The sequence below is a fragment of the Gastrolobium bilobum genome, unplaced genomic scaffold (assembly GCF_033153095.1).
Source record: "Gastrolobium bilobum isolate Gb01-03AN ecotype WA unplaced genomic scaffold, APGP_CSIRO_Gbil_v1 utg16249, whole genome shotgun sequence".
In the NCBI taxonomy this organism is placed as follows: domain Eukaryota; kingdom Viridiplantae; phylum Streptophyta; class Magnoliopsida; order Fabales; family Fabaceae; genus Gastrolobium; species Gastrolobium bilobum.
The window spans coordinates 82,412-101,960 of record NW_026898554.1 but is presented as its reverse complement, the minus strand read 5'-3'; the positions used below and the strand labels follow the sequence as shown (position 1 = coordinate 101,960).

Genomic DNA, 19,549 nt, shown 5'->3' with positions numbered 1-19,549 from the left:
ATCAGCTTCATGGATATCCTCCTGGATATCGTACCAGAACTGCTCCAAGCAGTGCTAATAATGTTGTTCAAGATAATTTGAACGTTAATCAATCTGGTTTGAGTGCCAGAAATGATATGAACTTTGGTAGCTTCTCTCAAGAGCAATACCAACACTTGGTATCTCTTCTACATAGCTCACAACCTGCTCCTGATGATGTAGCCCAGACTGTTCCTAATCATGCTGTGAATATCACACAAATTTCAAACACACGCACAGGTGCTTCAGGTAGTCTCAGTATGCAATGGGTGATAGACACTGGTGCAACTGACCAATATCTGTCATGCTTCCTAATGCAACGCATGTAACCTGTTATTTTTCTGGCACTGTTCGCTTACTACCTAGCCTCACCATTACAAATGTCTTATTTGTTCCAGAATTCCATGTGAACTTGGTGTCTGTTTCAAGATTGATTCGATCCCTTAATTGTCATCTGATTTTTCGTGACTCCTTCTGTTTCATTTCACAGAATCCCTCCCAGGAGATGATTGGTATAGCTAGACAGCAGCAAGGCCTCTATGTGATAATAAATGAGGATAGAACTTTGAAGAATAAGGGCTCAGAGCCTACACCAGTAGCTCATTGCAGTAACAATGCATCCACTATGTCAGATTCTTCCTCTAATGAATCTGTTTTGTGGCATAGGAGATTAGGCCATGTGTCAGATACTATTTTACAAACTATGTCATCCCAATTCTCTTTAATTCCTTGTTCTCGATGTATACAACCTTGTGATTCTTGTCATTTGGCCAAACAAAGGAAATTGCCTTTTACTTCTAGTCATTCTGTCACTAGTCGTATTTTTGAAATTGTGCATGCTGACATATGGGGGCCATTTCACATATCATCTGTTACTGGACACAAATATTTTTTAACTTTGGTGGATGACTTCTCTCGCTTCACCTGGGTTATTTTAATGAAGCATAAAAGTGAGGTCCGTAGCCATATCCATCACTTCCTTGCATTTATTGTCAATCAATTTGAATGCTCAATCAAAATACTAAGGAGTGATAATGGAAGGGAATTTTTTATGCCTGATTTCTTCAATTCAAGAGGGATAATTCACCAAACTAGTTGTGTTGAGACTCCACAACAAAATGCCATTGTGGAACGAAAACACCAGCATTTACTTAATGTGGCACGTGCTTTAATGTTTCAAGCTTCACTTCCTCCTACTTTGTGGTCATATGCTGTTGTTCATGCAGTCCATCTTATAAATCGTGTATGTACTCCACTTCTTGGCAACTTAACCCCATATGAAAAACTGTTTGGTAAACCACCTACCTTAGATCACTTACGGGTTTTTGGGTGTTTATCTTATGCTTCCACATACACTGCCCATCGTACAAAATTTTCTCCACGAGCTAGGAAGAGAATTTTTGTTGGATATAAGGATGGTACTAAGGGATACTTGATCTATGACTTGGCCTCTCATGCATTTTTCGTGTCACGCAATGTTGTTTTTTATGAGGATATTTTTCCTTTTAAACACACTCCATCCTTGGAGTTTCCTGTTAAACCCATTTTGCCTGTTGATCCTCATAACTTGAGTGATGCTTATGATCTGGTTTTTCCCATCACCAATCCAAACATTGTTACTCCACAACCTCCTTCCCCCATTCTTCCGGATGCCACTCTAAATTCTCCTCTCCTACAGTCAGAAGCCATTATACCACCTCTTGTAGCTACCCGTCGTTCTTCTCGGGCTCGTAGCATTCCTAACTACCTCATTGATTATCACCATGGGCTTGCTGCTCTCACTTCTACTCAATCATCTCCAGGTACTCCTTACCCTTTATCTGATGTTCTTTCCTATGATTCTTGTTGTTTACCTTTCAAACGTTTCTGTTTGAATTCCTCCACTCACTTTGAACCTCACACATATTCTCAAGCTGTTGCTCATAAGGAATGGCAGGTGGCTATGCAGAGTGAACTTGATGCTTTAGCACATAACCATACATGGTCTCTTGTTGAATTACCTCCCCATAAGCAACCTATCGGTTGTAAGTGGGTCTATAAGATCAAGTTTCACTCCAATGGCACCATTGAACGCTACAAAGCAAGGCTTGTGGCTAAGGGTTTCACGCAGCAAGAGGGGGTAGATTACTTTGATACGTTTTCTCCTGTTGCAAAGCTCAACTCAGTTAGAACACTCTTAGCTGTTGCTGCTGTGAAAGGATGGCATCTTGCTCAATTGGATGTGAACAATGCATTCCTCCATGGAGACCTTAATGAGGAGGTTTATATGCAAGTTCCTCCAGGTTTGCAGACTTCTCATCCGAACCTTGTATGTAAACTTCACAAATCTCTATATGGATTAAAACAGGCTAGTCGTCAGTGGTATGCCAAGCTTTCCTCAGCCTTGGTTTTGTTGGGTTACAAGCAAACCAATTCTGATCATTCCATTTTTGTTCGTCACACATCTTCAAGCTTCACTGTACTTCTGGTCTACGTTGATGATATAGTGCTTTCAGGTGATTGCCTTGACGAGATTGACAGGGTAAAATCCTATCTTGACAGCAGATTCAAGATAAAGGATTTAGGCTACCTGAGATACTTCCTTGGCTTAGAGGTTGCTAGATCCAAGACTGGAATTCATGTCAATCAGCGAAAGTATACTCTTGAGCTCATTTCAGACGCTGGGCTGTTGGGAGCAAAATCAGTTCATACCCCAATGGATCCATCGTGCAAGTTATCTCGCACACAAGGGAACTTGTTGGTTGATGTTGCTCCCTACAGACGCTTGATTGGTCGCTTGCTCTATTTGACCACAACGCGCCCTGATATTTCTTTTGCTGTGCAACAGCTATCTCAATTCGTTTCCTGTCCTTCGGATGTTCATATGGCAGCTGCTCTTCGAGTTCTCAGATATTTGAAAGGGAACCCCACAACTGGGTTGTTCTTCTCAGCACATTCTGACCTTCATGTAAGCGGATTTGCTGATGCTGACTGGGCCTGTTGTCCTGACACGCGAAAATCCATCTCAGGGTACTGTATCTTCATTGGGTCGTCTCTTGTGGCATGGAGAGCTAAGAAACAGAACACTATTTCGCGTTCCTCATCCGAAGCTGAGTACCGAGCTTTAGCCAGTCTCTCATGTGAATTGCAGTGGTTACAATACTTATTCACAGATTTATGCATCCCGTGGGACAAACCAGCTTCCGTTTTCTGCGACAATAGATCAGCAATTTACCTTGCTCATAATCCAACTTTCCATGAGCGCTCTAAGCATATCGAAATTGATTGCCATGTAACCCGTGAAAAAATTGTTTCTGGTTTAATCAGGCTGCTCCCTGTTAGTTCAGCTTCTCAACTTGCTGATGTATTTACCAAGCCTTTGGCTCGTCCTCGTTTCACTTTCATCATGTCCAAGATTGGTCTCCTCAATTTTATGCGCCCATCTTGTGGAGGGGTGTTACAGAAAATGAATGAAGTGGATACATCTATTACAGCAAACAAGCTTTGTGGAGTTGCTGATGTGGATAAAAGAGCTGAAGATAATGACACGTATTTTGCAGCAACTAATCATGATAGATAGCCTTTAGTTAGTTTTCTGTTATTTACTTCTGTTAGTCAGTTCGTATTTTCTCGTTTCTTCTTTCTATTAGTTTGTTAGACTTTGTTATTCACTTGCAGGTTGATGTATAGCTATATATAAAGGACCAATTGTACTTTTTTACAGAATTAATGAAACAATGAGCCAAGCTCCTTTTTCTTGTTTTAGCTTTCTCAACACCCAAAGAAATTTTGTAATTATTTACCACAAGAGGATAAAAAATTTCACTTTAAATATAACGTAGTTTATTAAAAAAAAAAAACAAAAAAAAAACCCTACTTTTTTTCCTTCTTCGTGTAATCAAATCAAAATATAAATTTACTCGAGCAATAAAAAATAAGGAACAACAATAAATATTATTAATCAAGCTTGATATTCTGAATTTATACCTTATCATTTCTCACTGAGATATAAAAAACAAACCATAGAACATATCCACAACTAAAAACAACTATGGCTTAAAAAGTAAAAAATACATTAACCTAAACTAACAGTGACAGGGAATATCCTGATTATTACACAAGAAACAAGGAAAAAAAAATAAAGGGTCCTAAACGGGAATTTGAATTAGAAATCCTCATCCATCTTGAAGACGTGTGCACCACCGTTTCCGTTCAAGCTAGACATAACGGAAGCCATCTGGTACTCGCCGACGCACTTCTCGAAGTAGTTGGTCTTTCCCTGAAGTGAAATCAGCTCCATCCAATCAAAGGGGTTCTGAACATTGTACACCTTCCCACACCCAAGCGCAACCAGCAACCGATCCGCAACAAACTCAATGTACTGACTCATCAAATCCCCATTCATCCCCACCAAAGCGCAAGGAAGCGCGTCGCAGACAAACTCCCTCTCTATCTCCACCGCATCACGCACGATCCCCTTCACGCGCTCCTCGCTCAGCTTCTTCCTCATAAGAGAATACAACAAACAAGCGAAATCGCAATGGAGACCTTCATCTCGCGAGATGAGTTCGTTCGAGAAGGTGAGTCCCGGCATCAACCCGCGCTTTTTAAGCCAAAATATCGAGCAGAAGCTTCCAGAGAAGAAAATCCCTTCGACGCATGCGAAGGCCACGAGGCGTTCCGCGAAGGTTTCGGAACCGTCGATCCAGCGTAGGGCCCACTCAGCCTTCTTCGCGACACATGGAATGGTTTCGATGGCGTGGAACACACGATTCTTCTCGGTGGGGTCTTTGATGTAGGTTTCGAGAAGGAGACTGTACATCTCGGAGTGGATATTCTCGATGGCGATCTGGAAGCCATAGAAGGCACGTGCCTCGGCGACTTGGATTTCCTTCATGAACCTTCCGGCGAGATTTTCCAGGACGATGCCGTCGGAGGCGGCGAAGAAGGCGAGGATGTGGGTCACGAAGTGACGCTCGCCGTCGGTGAGGGAGTTCCAGTGGCGGAGATCCTGTGAGAGATCAACCTCTTCGGCGGTCCAGAAGGATGCTTCGTGTTTTTTGTACATTTCCCAGATTTCAGGGTAATGGATTGGGAACATGCAGAACCGATCTGGGTTTGGAGCTAGAAGCGGTTCTTCTGGAATCGCAGGCATTGTTGTGATTGGGAATTGAAGGGGTTTCGAGAAGAAAGAAGAGAATTTGAATGCTGTTGAGGGTTGGGGAAAATGAAGAAGATTCAGGGATTTAAATACAGAGGGAGAAGAATTTTTTTTTTTTCTTTTTTTGGAATGAAAAATTTGAAAACATTGAAAATGGGAGCGCGGGTAATTTCAAAATTGTGGGGTTTTCAGAAAGCTTGTGGGAGAAGACTGAACTCAACGAAGAAGGGGGTAATTTGGGGATTTCGGAGATGGAAAATTCCCTTGAGGGTTTGTATTTTACGAATATACCCTTTGGATTATGGTTGGTGGAGGACTTCGACTTGATGTGTTTGAAACGGGAGGGGTAATTATGGAAATGAAGGGATTCGTTAGGAAATTGTGTTCTGGTGGGAAATTTGATTTGGCGCGTTGTTTGTGGGGCTTTGAAATTGAAATGGAGAGTGCTGTGTACGCTGTTAGTGTTGTCGTTTTGAATGGAAAGCCCCGTTGTTTATTCGACCGTGTTGATGATATTAAGTACACGTGTCGTGTCGTAAATGCAGGGGGTGTTTGTGGTTGAGTGAATATTCAAGGCTCCCGGCCTTGTGCTCCTTACTAAGAGAATAAGAAGGAGAGAGAGAGGAGTGAGGAGTGAGGAGAGAGAGAGGGAGAAAAAAAAGGAGAATGAGGATCATAGAATAAGGGTGTGCTTGATAACTGTTTTGTAAACAGTTTTTTGTTTTTAAAAACAAAAAAATAAAAAAACTTGTTTGACGACACTGTTTCCACGCTTCTTGTTTTTAAAACCGTTTCTGTTTTGTTGTTTTAGAAACAGAAAAAGTAAAACAGCTTCGGTGTATTCGCTTGTTGTTTTCTGCTTTCTTATTTTGTGCGGTGGCTATTTTGGTAATTAAGTAAGCGCTTTTTTATCAAAAGATTCCATGATTTGCACACTGTCATACACTTTCCAATGCTTTTATGCGGAAGGAGACGGAGGATTTCCTCCACTATATCTTCAGGAACTCAATCAGACATTGTAGAAACAGATGAATATTCTTCAAAACTAACAAAATTGTTCAGAACCAACCAACCCTGCAACGCAATGATCTCCAATCAGCAACCATTCCAAACCTCTTAATATTACGAAAAGGAGAGAACCAATAAGCAAAGCACATCAAATACAAACGACAAACAAGCGTATAATGGCGATAACAGTATTAAACCAAGTCCGTTCCCATCCAAATCTCAAACAGACGATAGCAGGAGCAAACCTGATCTTACAATGGCGAACCAAACACAATGACTTTTGAAGACAAGCACGAAAAAACAAACAAAAAGAGACAGAAAAAAAAATGCAGATTGCAGAGAGAGAAAAGCAAAGGTTTCACCTTTATTTTTTTGTAATGTTTTCCTATATCGTTGACAAATTTGAAATTGAAACTAATTAATTAATCAAAATATATTTGTATTTAACTGATTTAGATTTTTTATTTTATTTTTTTTGAGATATCTCAATCTATCTATTGCTCCATGACTAGTCCGTCCGATTCGAGACCAAATGAGCTACCATTTATTAATTGAGCAAAACTCAAAAACCATCTGCACTACAAAATGGTCATCATATCTGTATTTGATAAGGAAATCGATCCTCTCAAGTTTTGAAAATAAAAAAAAAAAATGATATGATCATATGGAACAATGATAACCATACAAAGGTAAATCAATGATTATAATTTAATAATTATCTATTTTAATATTTTTCTCTCTCTCCTTTTTTATCACCATTGATACACTTTTATATGATTATAATTACTCACATGACCATATCATATCTTTTTCAACATGAGAAGATCCACTTCATATATTTTTAGATACTTCTAACATGTATTTTTTTTAAAATTATTTTTGAATTTATGTACTGATACAAGTAAGATACGACAATAATTAGATAGATAATATTTTATTTTGTGTTTATGAAACATTGATATTTTTATTCTAATTTAATATTCATGTTCTCATATTAATATCATATAAATTTTGTGTATTATATTTTGATTGAATTGATTAAATCACTTCACAAGCAGCAAAGTTAGGTATAATATTCCTTATCCAAAAAAAAAAAAAGGTGAAGTATAGTATTACATATCACTTGGTAACTTTGGACCTGGTGTTATAGGTTTAAATGCAGCCAACACCACTGACACCTTACATGCAAGAAACCCCATCATTCCAACTATGAGATCTTTTGGTGTTAGCATCTCTTGAAGATCTCCTGAGCTATACCTGGCTGCAAAAACAGCAAAGCCTATAGCCAATGCCACGCTCGCTATTGGGCCCTTGAACCCTCGGAACAATGCATTAGTTCCTCCCTTGTTACTGGTAATTAATTCTGAAGCTGGCAATCCGTCCACAGATCTTTGCAACAGTAGAAGATACAAGAAGCCTCCAATCCCACCAATCAAGAAAGCAAAGCCAGCATTTTCCCCAGCTGACAGGTAAGCAACTGATGTACCAAAAAATGTCAACATAGCATCATAAAATAGCAATGAGAACTTCAAATCTGCATAGTCCCTCATACTCTCTTCATTTGAGATATTAGGACTTAAGAGCAAGGTATGGTCATAAAGTCCTTTGTTGAAGAAGCTTATGGGATCAATCCCCTCCAGCTCAGTCACAAGGCTAGGTCTTAATTCCAACATGGATAGATCACTTCCCTCACCAAGCAATACATTGTCAATTTGAAAATCATACTGGAAACCCGTGTACCGTGGCACCCCATCTTCTGGCAATGATGGTTGCCATTCACAACTAACATCCATTAAGGAGACACTTCCTAGGCGCCACTGACCTGACCTTAGAGAGAGAGAAGAAGAATGTTGTTAGAAAAACTTAGTTTAAACGAATCAATATGGGGCAGACTTAAATGATAGCAAAATCCTCTCCCCATGAAACCACAACTTTGCGTGGATAGGGATGAGGAAAATCCGTGTATACAAACTTACCCTTACATTATTTCAAAGAGGTTGTTTTCTAGATTCAAACCTGTGAACTTTCGGTCACAAAAGGCATATATTGGTTGTACAATGCTTTTAAAAACTGGAATTTGAGAGAAATATAATTGTAGACAGGCTTCCTAGCCAAGAATGCAAAAGGGATATTTTCCTTAGTACTTAAAACAACCTTGTTGGCAGATGAACGTGTTAATCAAAGGTACTTTGAAATTGTAGGTCAGGGATGATGTCTACTGAATCTTAATCATTCCAAAAACAAATCAATAATAGTAAGATACCTGATTCAACACTGATCCAAAGAGCCTCGAGCCTTGCAACTTTAGGACCCTCAAAGATGAATTCATCAACAGAACCTCTTTGGAAATGAAGCATGTCAAAATTAGTTATATCCCCTGATTCTGTAGAATCATCCATCATCAAACTCGCGGGTATCCTCTGCAATATGGAATTTCTATCTTCATCTATCAAGCATAGGAGAATTCCAGCATTGAAGTCCCTTATACTTGAGCCATATAAGTTGCTGGTACCTAACTTGACCCTAAATAAAGATTTGGATCTATCCTCCTTCAGAGATAGTAAAATATTTTCTATTGATGTATTTGTGTACACTTTCACTTCAGAGGCTGACAAAAGACGTGAAGGCCTCGCATAGCTCTGAAAATCTGTGGCACAAACCACGTAGCACTTAGGAAAATCAGAGATTGACGAATAAATTCAAATGGTCTTCAGTGAAATGATGTGTTACTGGGTTGATAACCCCTATCTCTCACACCCTTCTATCACAAAATATGAATAAAAAAACAGAACCATTGCACATGAAGGAAAAGTGTCTGATAAGAAGATATTTAAGTTAAAAGAAAAATGGGCAGCCAATAATTAGGATAATCAACGGAATTAACTCCGATCAATCCTATATATTAGGAAGGGAAATACTTTTAGGTCCAAAAATGTGCAAAACAACCCATGTTAGTTGCTACCAATTATTGCACCCAACAAGTATGGAACTGATAAGTTTTGTCATCCACTTTTAGGCCATGCAAACAAAAGCTGGTTAAATCCAAGCTTCCTGAGTGTATGACTGAACTCAAAAGCTATGCAAAGAAAGTAAAATTCTAGGATACTAAAGTGATTAGTAAATACACAATTTTGTATTTTTACATAAACTACCTTGTAGACACACAAATCGGATAACACCAACACAAATTTGGACAGTCAAAATCAACCAAATAGGTCCATGGCAATAGTCTTTTGAGGCACACCAAACTTAAATACTTAATATGCTAAGCCTTGCAATTAAAATTGCAGTATTAAAAAAGTAAGGTACTTTAAAAAAGAGAAAGATTTGACTAACAGTTCACATCACTGAAGCAAACAATGTAATTATGATTATGATCATTAAAATTTATGACGATTGGCCAGATAGATGCAAGTCAGTGTAAAGCGTAAACCATATCAACCTTGACGACCAGCATATATCATCTGTCTAACCAACTAGAAAGTAAAATTGGCAAAAACCCAATTGCTGAAATGCTTCTTGAAAAGCTTCCAAATTTCCAATCACTTTTTTGTTTCTTTCAAATTCATAACTTTACAAAACGCTCATATATTACATAAATCCCAAAAGAGAGAAAGAGAGAGATAACCAAAAACAAATAAAATCCATTTAAATGAAGCTAAAGGTTCAAAGTTTCGATTTTTAATAGTTTTCTACATAAATTTTTTAGTGGGTACCTTGAAAATCAGTATCAGATAGTTTGTTTCGAATAGCAGAGCGTAAATGATTGTTTTGGTTGGGAACCACTCTTCTTGTTGGATGCATAGGTGAGGGTGAGAGTCGTATAATTGTGTTCCTTTGATATTGGAAACCATGACTGTTACAAACTGAAGAAGAAGGTATCGTGGCCCTCACAGGAATTGAATCCATAGCTCCAACCCCACCGCGTACCCAGAAATTGCTGTGTATGGTATGGCACACACGCAAGGTCCACGATATGAATCATCGAAAAACTAAGAGTAATAGATCAAACTTAAAAACAAGAGTTCATTATTAACAACATGCGTTTGTAGTCCAACGGTTAGGATAATTGCCTTCCAAGCAATAGACCCGGGTTCGACTCCCGGCAAACGCATTTTTTTTATCGCTTAACATAGTTTATTTTTCTCACGTTTAATATCTATCTGACGATTAATATTTATTTTGATTCTTAAAACATTTGTTTTAACAAGAAATTTAATTCAAATTAATTAATATATTTATTAGATAATTTAATATAAATTTAATTAAATCAATTAAATTAATAATTCACCAATTGAACTAATAACCAATATTTCAACAGAATCGATCGTCACGCCGAGATTTAAGCCACTACTGCTCTAAACCAATTGATGCTTTGACAGTGGTTGCTGACTTGCTGTCGATCACGTATTGAGTTTGCTTTATTAAGATGATGATGACGACGACTAATTGAAAGCAGCTGATATTATAAAAATTAACGTTTATAATTATATTTACTTTTTTTTTTAAATATTTCAATCCGTTCGTTATTTTATAATTAATTTGATTTAAGACGAGTTCAGAATTAGTATTTTAAATTCGTCTCAAAAATAATACTATACAAATACTCAATTTCTTCTAAGAACAAGTGTATTAGAATCTTTACATTTTTCATTAAAAAAATATGCTTATTTATTCATTACATCTTTGAGATATACTAATTTATGCTTAAGTTAATGGAGAAAAAAAAGTATCTAACGTTAATTTAGATAAAAAGATTTTAATATTCATAGAAACTACGTTATTTTAGAGGTGAAAAATTAAAAAAATAAAACGATAAAGACTATTATAATCCTCAAATAAGTTAAAATTACAAATATACAATAATTTTCGCCCTAAAATAACATCGTTTAGGTGATTATTAGACAAAATTGTCTTTGACTTAAAAACAACGAACCCCAAGTTAATACAATATATTATGACTTTATCAGTTATCTTGTGTAAGCAGTGTGTTCTATAAGGTCATTGATCAAATCCCTTCCCTGCTTCTTATAAATTAAAATAATGAATTATTTAACCAAATCTTGAGAAATTAGATTAGACTTAATTGAATTGTATGTATAAGTTCATGCAAAAATAAAAAAATTATTATAATATTAAAATATTTTATTTTAAGTAACAATTGATCTAAATAACGAATTTTATATAAATATAGTATATTTTATCCTATTCAGTGGCAGTGTTCTGCAATACATTATTAAACAAGATAATTTTATCTTATATAATAAATATTTTATACAGTTAAATCTTATATCATCAAATCTTATTCTATTATTCGTACCAAACATGTCATAAATTTAAATTAAATTGTGCGATAAAAATTTACTAAAAATAAATAAATAAATAGATTGTGTGATAGAATAACCGGTCATGTAATCGAGTCTTATGTCCTTGTATTTTTTGCTATCTTATAAATAAAATATAAAGTCTTATGTCCTTGTAGTTTTTGCTATCTTATAAATAAATAAAATTTATATTTATTTAGAGAAATCATTCTCTCATGTTTAATGAAATTGATCTCTCAGCGAATAAATCTTTGATGCAGTTGCTAGATCATATATCCTTTTCAAATAAGGATAAAACATTAGGACACGTAGAGGAAAATAGCAAAAAAAATAGGGTTGAAATGGGAAAAAACTTCTTATTTAGAAAGAAGATGTAGGTGCAGCAGTTAAGGATATAAATAAGCCGAACGGCTTATTAAGGACCCAAGGTTTGACTTAATTTAATTTGTTTAATAAATAGAATAGGCTCAAACTCTAAAAAAAACTTGTTTAGCAAACAAGTTTAAACCTAATGTAATGAGACTTGGCTTCAAAAGCCATGAGCTTGCCCGATATATTATTATAATAAATAATATATTTTTGTGTTACTAAATCATTAACCCTATATTTTTACTTTTGTCTCTAACTCCATAAGCAACTGACCAAACTCAGATACTCTTTCTCTATTCTTCTTTGAAGATTACAATATAATAAGCTTTGGAGTTTGGACAACTTATTTTATTAGCAGTTAAGTCGTCACACATTTAAGAAGAAAATTTAATGGTTAGTTTAAAATACATATTTTTCTTAGGCAAAAAAATTAAAATATTACTATTTTAATAAATAATTACGAATATATAGTTGTCTCGAAACTATATATGAATCTATTGCACTCATTCACGTCCAAATTAGGCGTGACTATTCACGCCCAAATTAGGCGTGACTCCCAAGGCATTCACGCTTAATTTAGACGTGAATCATCTAATGTTGACACATGACAAAAAAAATCAACTTACGAACCGTAAAACTTTGGAAAACCATAACTTTTGACTCGGATATTCGAATGAGGTAATTCTTTTTTTGATTTCATATAATTTTTCGAGATCTACGCAATGACATCTCATTTGATATATTTTATCTCTCACAAACACAATTCAAATTTACAATAATTGTATTATATAGTGTATTACCAAAAATAATTAAAAATTATTATTAATAAGAAAAATAAAATAAAGATTTAATTTGTGATTTAAACTCAAAAATCAATTTGAAAAATCTGTAATAATAAAAAAAAATTAAATAAATATTTTAAACAATTGGTAGAATATTATATAAATTTGTATATATTTTAATAATTAATTACGAATAAGTTGTCGTTTTCATCCTAATTACGAATATATTGCACTCATTCACGCTCAATAATGGTACTATAACATTAAATTCAAAATCCAAAATTCAAATAACCTCCAATAAGTTGATTGCATTTTGTATTTAATAGGAGTTGATTGTGTTTTGTATTTAATATGAGCTGATTGTGTTGTAATTTTATGAGTTGGTTACAAATTGTCGCCAATTCAAATAAATTTGCTGGAAGTTATTTTAATTTTGAATTTAATGTTATAGGAGCTGATTGTGTTTTGTATTTAATAGGAGTTGATTGCGTTTTATATTTAATAGGAAATTTGGTGCCATTTTATTTATATATAAGTTGACACTTTGGTGCCATCTTTATAGTATCATTGTTGCAAATTTAAATTGTGTTTTTGAGAGATAAAATATATCTAATGAGATGTCAATGCGTAGATATCGAAAAGTTATGTGAAATCAAAAAAAGAATTACCTCATTCGGATACCCGAGTCAAAAGTTATAGCCTTATAAAGTTTTACGGTTAAATTATTAATTTTTGTGCCACGTGTCAACACCAGACAGTCACGCCTAATTTAAGCGTGAATGCCTCGGGAGTCACGCCTAATTTGAACGTGGATGAGTGCAATAAATTCATAAATTGTTTCAAATCAGCTATGTATTCGTAATTATTTATTAAAATAGTAATATTTTAATTTTTTTTCCTTTTTCTTAAAATACATTCTCTATTTCATGAGCTAGATCAATGTTTAAGAATAAATTGCGAAACTCATTATTCGATCTTAGACTTTTAAAAAAAATACATTTTATAATTATAAATGAGTCAAGTCAAACTTCTAATTTCTTATAAACAATCCAAGTCTAGAATTTAGCTCATATCAAGCTAATGAGTCATGCCAAGCTCAAAATATTTTTCATAAACTTGACTCGTTTAAATTAAAAATTGACTCGGCTCATTTACATCACTATCAACAGTTGCATCAAAGATTTGTCCCTTATGTTGCACTTACATTGAAAAATGTGCCATTTTTTTTTTTAAAAAAATAGTGGTCTTAACTTTTGTTTTTTAACGTAAAAGAATTTATCTCATACAGAAGTAATTCTTTTTATTTTCTATTTTTTTTTTTGGTAAATGTAATCTCCTTTATTTCAATACTTGACAAATGGATGGGGCGCAACGTGCAACGTAGCACCGCCCTATTTAACTTAGTTATTTAATATTACATTTCTACATTATATCAAATTAGTTTACAATAGATGTGTTTTAATGATGCCTTGAGATATTTTTCTTCTGTTTTGGCGTTGGACAGACCACAACCTTACCAGAAATTTGGTAACAACAAAAAAGTTCACATAGTTTTACGGATGTTTCATAATAATTTCATGTTATCTCTTGCGGAGAGTATTTGACACTTCAAGATATCATATTTCGTTTGGCACAAAGCCATTCTTTAAAGAGAACAAATTTAGAGTCTCTTTGGATTCTCTTATTTTTAAGCTAGAAGCTCCTTATAAGTTAAAGCTAAAAAAAAAGAGTTTAAAAAAAAAGCTAAAAGCTGTTGGAAAATTGCATAAAATTTTTAGCTTAAAAATTACTTAAAAGTACGTATTTCAAGAAAATTATCTCTCTCTATCTTTATCACTCTTCATTTTTAAAAAAAGCACACAATTCAAGAAAAATAGATAAGAGCTTAAAAAAAGCTCCTACTTCTAGGAGTTTTTAGTTTTCATTTTTTTTTCTTCATTATAAAAAAAGAGTTTTTCGTTATAAGAGTTTTTCTCAAAACCTGTTTGGCCTAACTTATGCTTATAAGTAGCTTATAGCTTAAAAAAAAGGGAAAACTTCAAACCCCCCCTGAAAGTTTAGTCAGAATCACTTACCCCCCAAATTTTTTTTAATCATTTACACCCTTACTTAAAACTTTTTTTATCACTTACCCTCTAACTTGATTTTTCATCTAAAGTTAAAGTTAAAGAAGTTAGTCTTTTAAAAAAAATACCAAAACTACCCTTGAAAAAAACACACAGCACTGGATATTCTATACCATTTGTGAATTCTTTAATCAGCAAGTTCTGCCATTTGCGAGAATTCGCGAATTTTGAATTCTTCAATCAGCGAGTTCTAGTTCCGTTATTTGCGAGAATTTGCGAATTTTCGAGTTATTGAATCATATATATATTCTTCAATCAGCGAGTTCTAGTTCTGTTATTTGCGAGAATTTGCGAATTTTCGAGTTCTTGAATCATATATATATATATATATATATATATATATATATATGGAAAAAATGTTTCCGCAGTTAATGCAGAGAAATTATCTGCATTTATTCCCAAAACGATGTCGTTTTGGTATTAAAATCTTAAAAAATTATAAATATAAAGACTATTATAATCCTAAAATAAATTAAAATTATAAAAATACCATGATTTTCGTCCCAAAATGACGTCGTATTGGCTTACTGCAGATAACTTATCTGCAGTAACCGCAGAAAAAGTGAACCCTATATATATATATATAAGACAATAACCAACCCCAATCAACAATTCAAATGATAAATAGTTAACGAGTTCCAAACACCAGCAAAAATATGTAGAATAACATATTTGGTTGTATGTTTTTTTGAACTATTGACTCATCTTTTGCAGGTTGCAATGGATGACTATAATGTATTTTTTTGCAAGATGCTGTCCAATTTTTTTATTTTTTTTTTGAGATTAATATGCTTGAAAGGAGATATTTTTGAAGCTTCTTGTTGTTTTTCCAGATTTTTTGGAAACCTATTTTTTTTGCTGTCGAGACATGTTATCTTATGGATGATAGTTAATGAAATTGGTCCTTTGATTGATCTTTTTGCTGTCCATTTTTTTTTACTTGCTGAAAATTTTTACACCTTTGGTCCTTTAATTAATATATGGAAGCATTGAAAATTAGTTCATCTTTGACAAACGAAAGATGAAACATATAGTGGGCTGGAAAAAAATTACAAGATAACAAAAAGGTGTCAAGGGGTTAATTCTTTTTTTTTAAGGGTAGTTTTGGTATTTTTTTAAAAGATTAACTCCTTTAACTTTAAATTTGGATGGAAAATCAAGTTAGGGGAAAAGTGATAAAAAAAATTTAAGTAGGGGTGATTAAATTTTTTGAGAAGGGGAAAGTGATTCTGACTAAACTTTCAAGGAAATTTTTGAAGTTTTCCAAAACAAAAAAAATTCAAACAAACACTTACTTGTCCGGGCCACCAAATTCGGTGGTTCCATTTATAATACGGAAAAAAAATTCATTTATTTTTTTTATCCTTTTTGCCCTTTTTTAAGTGAAAGGAACGATCGAGTTTGCTTGTCAGAAACACTAAACATTTTATCCACTTCAAATTCAAATTCGGTGCTCAATTTTGATCCGTGCTTACTACCGCTAAAAGGTCCATCAAAAAGATATTTCATGCCCCACCTTCATATTTGCATTGATTTGCAAATGCAAATCTTAAATGAGAAATATTAAGCATATAATTTGTTGTGTTCCCCCTCCTCTCTTTTTTTTTTGGCGACATTCTTGTCCAATGTCTTTACTCTTTAACATCTCGAATTGGTCATATCTTTCGTAAAATATTTATTATTATTATTTCACAATTCCCTTGTAAGTCTAATATATATTGGAACACTTACATAAAAATGAGTGGATCTCACAAAATTTTTTCTCTATTTTCCTTACAATAAAACTCACTCATTTTTATGTGTCTGTGGCAAAAAAAATTTTTGCAGCAAAAGTAAAAAAAAAAAATTATATATTTTACATCTGCATATGTTTCCTTTACTTTTAATTATTAGAGTTACTATAATTCCTTTATGAATATGTTATTATTTCATAGATTTTTAAGACCTTATTGATTGTTGATTTTATAGTAAATATTTAAAATTTTGTTAAATATAAATAGCAACTAATAAAATATTTGACATTTTACTTTGATTGTCAAATTTCTAAGGCATTAAAGCAAAAAAAAAAAAAAACTTTTCCAATCAAGTTTCCTAATTATTAAATAAAAAATAAAAAATATTTTTATATTATGAAACAGATAGAATATTATGTTTATCTTTTTTCATACCTACCCTACCTACTTATTTCTAACACCATTGGATCAGAATCTCAAGAAAAAAGAGAAAGGATAAAAGCTAATTGAGATTCTGATCTAATAATATTAGAGATAAATAAATAAAATAGACAAAAAAAGAGAGAGAGTATAACATCCTTTCCTATTATGAAAACATTCATTGTTATTAGTTTTCCATTTAATGATTATTTTGCTTAATATAGAAGTAATCATTAAGAGGATATTTTTACTCGAAAAGTAATACCACAAATTATTTTGTCACATGTTACGGAGTCAACTTGATCACTTGAGGATTAGTGGTTAACTTTTCGTGTTAAACATGTTATTTTTTGGATCCTCTAATGTGAAAATTCACATAATCATGTAATGTGGAGAATCATAACCATACAAAGGTGGATCAATGGTAAAAAAGGAGGAGAGAAAAAACATGATAAAATAGGTAGTTACAAAATAATAACCGTTGATTTACCTTTGTATGGTTGTGATCTTTCCACATGACTATATCATGTTTTTTTGACACATTAGAGGATCCATTTCCTATTTTTTCTCCTTCTTTTTCTCTCTCTTTTCAAAAACACACACACACACATATATATATAATTCATTTTATAATATAGATAAGTTTATACATTGAGATCAAAATGATGTTATTTTAAGACGGAAATCAAGGTATTTTTGTAATTATAATTTATTTCAGGGTTATAATAGTCTTTCTCATTATAATTCTTAAAATTTTCAACGTAAAATGACATTTTGAGAGTGAATGTAGATAACTTATATACATTTACTGTAGAAATATTAAACCTATATATATATATATATATATGAAAAAATATTTCTACAGCCACTCTAGATAAGGTTATCTACAGCTATCCAAAAACTACGTCATTTTGATTAATGAATGATGTTTCTATGTGTTTTGGTAATTTTGTTTATTTTTTTATGAAACACCCTTCATTAATCAAAATAACATAGCTTTTGGGTAGCTGTAGATAACCTTATCTAAAGTGGCTGTAGAAATGTTTATCCTATAAATAAATATATATATATATATATATACACACACACAATGGCTGACTTGTATGTGTTCAAGTGTGTGCAAGTGCACACACAAATTCTTTGAAATATATATATATATATATATATATATATATATATATATATATTTTATATTTTAGATCATCAACAAAAATTACGGGACCCAATTTAATCCCTTAAAAAAAGTCATCATGTGATCCCTCTAAATTCCAATATAGACCCATGTTAATCCATTTGAGGGATTAATGTGGGTCTTTTTGAATTTCAGAAGGACCACGAGTCGACTTTTTTTCCTAAGAGATTAAATTTGGGCCCATAATTTTTGTTGAGAATCCAAAATATTTTATTGTAAGAGTTTAGTTGACTTTTGATTACTTTTTTATTTTTTATGTTAAGTTAAAGTTTTCTTTTCTTTTTCTGATTATATTCTTTTGTATTTTAATATATTTAAAAATAATTTCCTTTATTCTAAATGCGCAGACATAAATAAAAATTTTTAGGTCTGCCATTATTTATATATATATATATATAACATTTCTCCAGCCATGAGATAAGTTTATCTTAAGCTACCTCTTGTAACTATGTGTTATGAGTAGTATATAGTTATAAAGTTAAAGTTATTTTTTTTTTTCTCTCCTCATTCGCTTTTTAAAACTTGTCTGTTAACGTGGAGAGAAAAAAAAAAAAACTACTTTCAATTATAACCAAGGTTGTTAAAATTGCGTTTCAACTCGTAGAATCGTACGATAGTGCGAGTTTTACTCTATGATCAATCTAACTCGCTTCTAGGATCGCAACCAGTTGAGATCGCTAAGGTTTGTCACGTCAAATCACAAAAATGGTGGAATCGTTCAATCCAACCGTGCCAAACAATTCAAAAAAAAAAAATACAAAGAATCTTTACGAACAAGCTCAAAGAAGAAGAAAAGAACTACTGCAACACTGTACGCTTGCTTGCCATCACACTCAGAGATTCAATTTGGGAAGTTCACTCACAAAGAATGTCATACCAGGATGGCGGCACAAGAACCTTGCTGTTGAGTTGGTGGATGACAAAAAAGGCTAGGGTTTTTTGACATGGGCCAAATTAAGCCCAAATAAAAAAGTCCAAGTTGATTTTATCTTGTTAAATTTTGTAACCAGAGACAGATCGTTTACATGTTTATACAAATTTTTAAACAAATAAGAAAACATAGTAACATACTATTTACGTGCATAATATATTTAAATATAAAAGATATAATGTAAAATAAAAATAATAGGAATGGAAATTAGAAAGTTTGAGTTAATTAAATATTTCTCATACTTAAAATATAAAATATAATAAGGTTATCCCATATTCTTAGGGGGGAAACCCCTTTTAAACTTCACAAAAAAAAAAACCCTTTTAAAAATTCATATGATTTTATTATTTTATATACACAGGTATAATCTTACGATTCGTGTCAATCTTACGATTTACAATCTTTTTATCCCCTCCCGATCTTAGGTAAAATCTCGATCTTAACAACATTTATTGTGACTATTACTACCTGTAGTACATAGTTGAAAGAGATAGTTTGAGATAAGC

At 33.1% G+C, this 19,549-nt stretch overlaps 2 protein-coding genes and 1 non-coding gene across 3 annotated transcripts; 1 reads left to right on the top strand and 2 right to left on the bottom strand.

Annotated features, from left to right (window-relative positions):
- Positions 1-3,969: 3,969 nt before the first annotated feature.
- Positions 3,970-5,593, bottom strand: LOC133317358 (ribonucleoside-diphosphate reductase small chain-like). Its single transcript, XM_061519216.1, has one exon. The coding sequence runs from the start codon at positions 5,150-5,152 to the stop codon at positions 4,163-4,165; it is 990 nt and encodes a 329-aa protein (XP_061375200.1). The 5' UTR covers positions 5,153-5,593; the 3' UTR covers positions 3,970-4,162.
- A 1,592-nt stretch (positions 5,594-7,185) lies between these two features.
- Positions 7,186-10,102, bottom strand: LOC133317361 (uncharacterized). Its single transcript, XM_061519218.1, has 3 exons — positions 9,883-10,102; positions 8,430-8,813; positions 7,186-7,988 (listed from the first exon to the last, which is right to left on the bottom strand). Exons 1-3 carry the CDS (start codon positions 10,073-10,075, stop codon positions 7,279-7,281), a joined length of 1,287 nt encoding a protein of 428 aa, XP_061375202.1. The 5' UTR covers positions 10,076-10,102; the 3' UTR covers positions 7,186-7,278.
- A 106-nt stretch (positions 10,103-10,208) lies between these two features.
- Positions 10,209-10,280, top strand: TRNAG-UCC (transfer RNA glycine (anticodon UCC)). The gene has a single exon. It is a non-coding gene; the product is annotated as a tRNA-Gly (tRNA).
- The last annotated feature ends 9,269 nt before the right edge of the window (positions 10,281-19,549 follow it).

Excerpts from the sequence above, each read along its gene's own strand:
- LOC133317358 (XM_061519216.1), bottom strand. The coding sequence starts at position 5,152 with ATGCCTGCGATTCCAGAAGAACCGCTTCTAGCTCCAAACCCAGATCGG.
- LOC133317361 (XM_061519218.1), bottom strand. The coding sequence starts at position 10,075 with ATGGATTCAATTCCTGTGAGGGCCACGATACCTTCTTCTTCAGTTTGT. Across the intron at positions 8,814-9,882 it reads ATCTGATACTGATTTTCAAG|ATTTTCAGAGCTATGCGAGG; the intron begins GTACCCACTAAA and ends TTTGTGCCACAG. Across the intron at positions 7,989-8,429 it reads TTGGATCAGTGTTGAATCAG|GTCAGTGGCGCCTAGGAAGT; the intron begins GTATCTTACTAT and ends CTCTAAGGTCAG.